General features: G+C 34.6%; 1 protein-coding gene across 1 annotated transcript in view; it reads left to right on the forward strand.

The window, feature by feature from the left end:
- Positions 1-2,604, forward strand: part of TTN (titin) — a 283,199-nt gene that overhangs the window by 137,651 nt on the left and 142,944 nt on the right. The window contains 1 exon segment of the mRNA XM_015561820.1: positions 2,327-2,401. Coding sequence (XP_015417306.1) covers positions 2,327-2,401 — 75 coding nt within the window.

Raw genomic sequence — 2,604 nt, forward strand, 5'->3', positions numbered from 1 at the left:
TTAATATCTTTTAAGTTCCTGAGGTACCTAAGAAAATGGAAGAAAGAAGAATTGTTCCCCCTAAGGAAGAGGAAGTTCCACCAGTCGAAGGTAGATGACTTTCTGAGAAAAGAGCATTTTAAAAGTCATCATTGTCTTATCATTGTCTAATAGTTGAAGGCGATAAATGCACACTTCACTCCAGAAAATAAACATAGGCAGACTCTAAAAGTAATTATTACTTACCTAATAGAAATGATTCAGGAAAACTGAAACCAATTGAATCTCCTTTCTTACATACTTAGCCTCTTTGTTTGTCTGTTTGTCTGTTTATTTGTTTGTTTGTTTCATTGTAATAAGAATCTTTGAAGGTAAACTATTTGCCATGGTAAATTTTTCATCAAATTCCTTGGTTAGCAATTGAGGGATAAACTTGTCCAATAGATATTCCAGTTAAGCCTGACAAACAGGTTCAGAAAAATCTAATTTCTACCCCAAAGTGAATATTTAACTTGAAAAGCCCACTTCCATTAAAAATAAATAATAATAATTTAGGCTAAATTCTCTCCGAGGCCCTTTCCAACTCTAAAATTCTGGGAAGAGCCTCACATATTTTGAAGATCCAGTGGCTTTTTTTCAAGGACTAGTGAGTTTTCACACACTTTAGGAAGGCTGAGCTATGAATTACTTACACTGATCGGGCAACTTCAGTTTTCAGATATATCGTTTTAGTCTAACGTTCAAAAAAATTCTAAAAATAATTTACAAAATAATAATCTTTTTGAAGTGTATGAGGAACCTGAAGAACCTATACCAGAAGAAGAGATCCCAGAAGAACCACCTAGCATAGAGGAGGTTGAGGAAGTGGTGCCACCTAGAGGTACAGCTGCTTTTGTGGGTTGGACATTTGAAAGACACAATGTTCCAAATCTTTCTCAGAATTTGTATTTATAGTTCCATTTGTATGAAATGAGGATACTAATATTAGTCCTAGTGGACTCACATATTATCGTGAGGATAAAATATAGTACAGTATCTACAAGTATTCTATCACTGAATGAACAGTATCCAGATTTAACATGTTCAATCAGCTCCTGGTACTGGTCAAAATAAATATATGTGTGCCTTCAAGTTCAGTTACATTTTCTGCAAAAGATCATGGTACCACTACTTGAAATAAGCATAACTCCCCCATCAGACTAAATAGTCATGTAATCAATGAAATGGTAAAGCTGATCCTTTATTGGATTTCAAGAACTCAGAAATGATGATGATTTAATAAGTTACTAGTGAAATTTAAATTGATGAAGTGACCACATATCAGATATTAAAATAGGATGATGTTTTTGGCTCCATAAAATCTAATTATATCATAACATTTGGACTCCCAACTTGCATTACATCCTATCCTGAGTGAGTGTTGCATGTTGGTCTTTCTGTGTGTGGACTTCTTGTGTTCTCTCTTTTTTGTCCCTCACAATATTCTTATCATGAAATGATGTCTTTAAAGTGCCTGAGGTTAAGAAGAAAGTGCCAGAGAAGAAAGTGATCATTCCTAAGAAAGAGGAGGCTCCCCCTACCACAGGTACTGCTGTTCCCAAGCAAATCAGACACGGCCATTTCTTTCCATCACCTGTAAATGTCAAAATGTTCTGTTTCAGTGTTTGCTAACATAACTCATACTATTGCTGAGTCCATTGTCTCGGTGTTTGTGAAACTGAAATTATAAAATAAAATAATATCTTTAAAGTGCCTGTGGTGCCTAAGAAACCTGAACCAGAAAAGAAGGTGCCTCCTCCTGGTGTTAAGAAAGCAGTGGCTCCTCCTGCCAAAGGTACATCACCCAAAACAGGGGCCAGTGTTGAACTCTGATGCTATCCACATAGGATGTTCAGCATAAATGTTTGCATTGTGTGGCCTGTTCTTTGCATTCATCATTTGTGACTCAGTTGTACCCATGTTTGTACTATGTCAAATTTTCCACTTTGTGTTTAATGTATTTTATCTTGATCCTCTATGTATGCTGTTTCTAAAAAACAAAAATATTAAACTCATATATCTTTTAAAAATGAGAAGTAACTAAAAAATCAGTCCCAAAAGTACCATTCTCTCTTCCTAAAAAGTAGAGGCTCAGTGGTAAAAGATAGAATATCTCTTTAATGGACCTTTAATCTTGAACCACAACCTCTGTATTTTTGTCTCTGATTCTGTGATATGTCAATGTTTCATCTTGTGCATGTGTGTTCTGTTTGCTCTCTTGGGTTTTAAAAAAACAGAAAATTTGGCTTTTATGTACTCTTCTTTATTCTTGCATTTTAAGTGCCTAAAACAATTAATATCTTTTAAGTTCCTGAGGTACCTAAGAAAGTAGAAGAAAGACGAATTGTTCCCCCTAAAGAAGAGGAAGTTCCACCAGTCGAAGGTAGATGACTTTCTGAGAAAAGAGCATTTTAAAAGTCATCATTGTCTTATCATTGTCTAATATTTCACTCCAGAAAATAAACATGTGCAGACTCTAAAAGTAATTATTACTTACCTAATAGAAATAATTCAGGAAAACTAAAACCAATTGAATCTCCTTTCTTACATACTTAGCTTCTTTGTCTGTTTGTCTGTTTGTTTGTT

Source organism: Myotis davidii, unplaced genomic scaffold, assembly GCF_000327345.1.
Source record: "Myotis davidii unplaced genomic scaffold, ASM32734v1 scaffold370, whole genome shotgun sequence".
In the NCBI taxonomy this organism is placed as follows: domain Eukaryota; kingdom Metazoa; phylum Chordata; class Mammalia; order Chiroptera; family Vespertilionidae; genus Myotis; species Myotis davidii.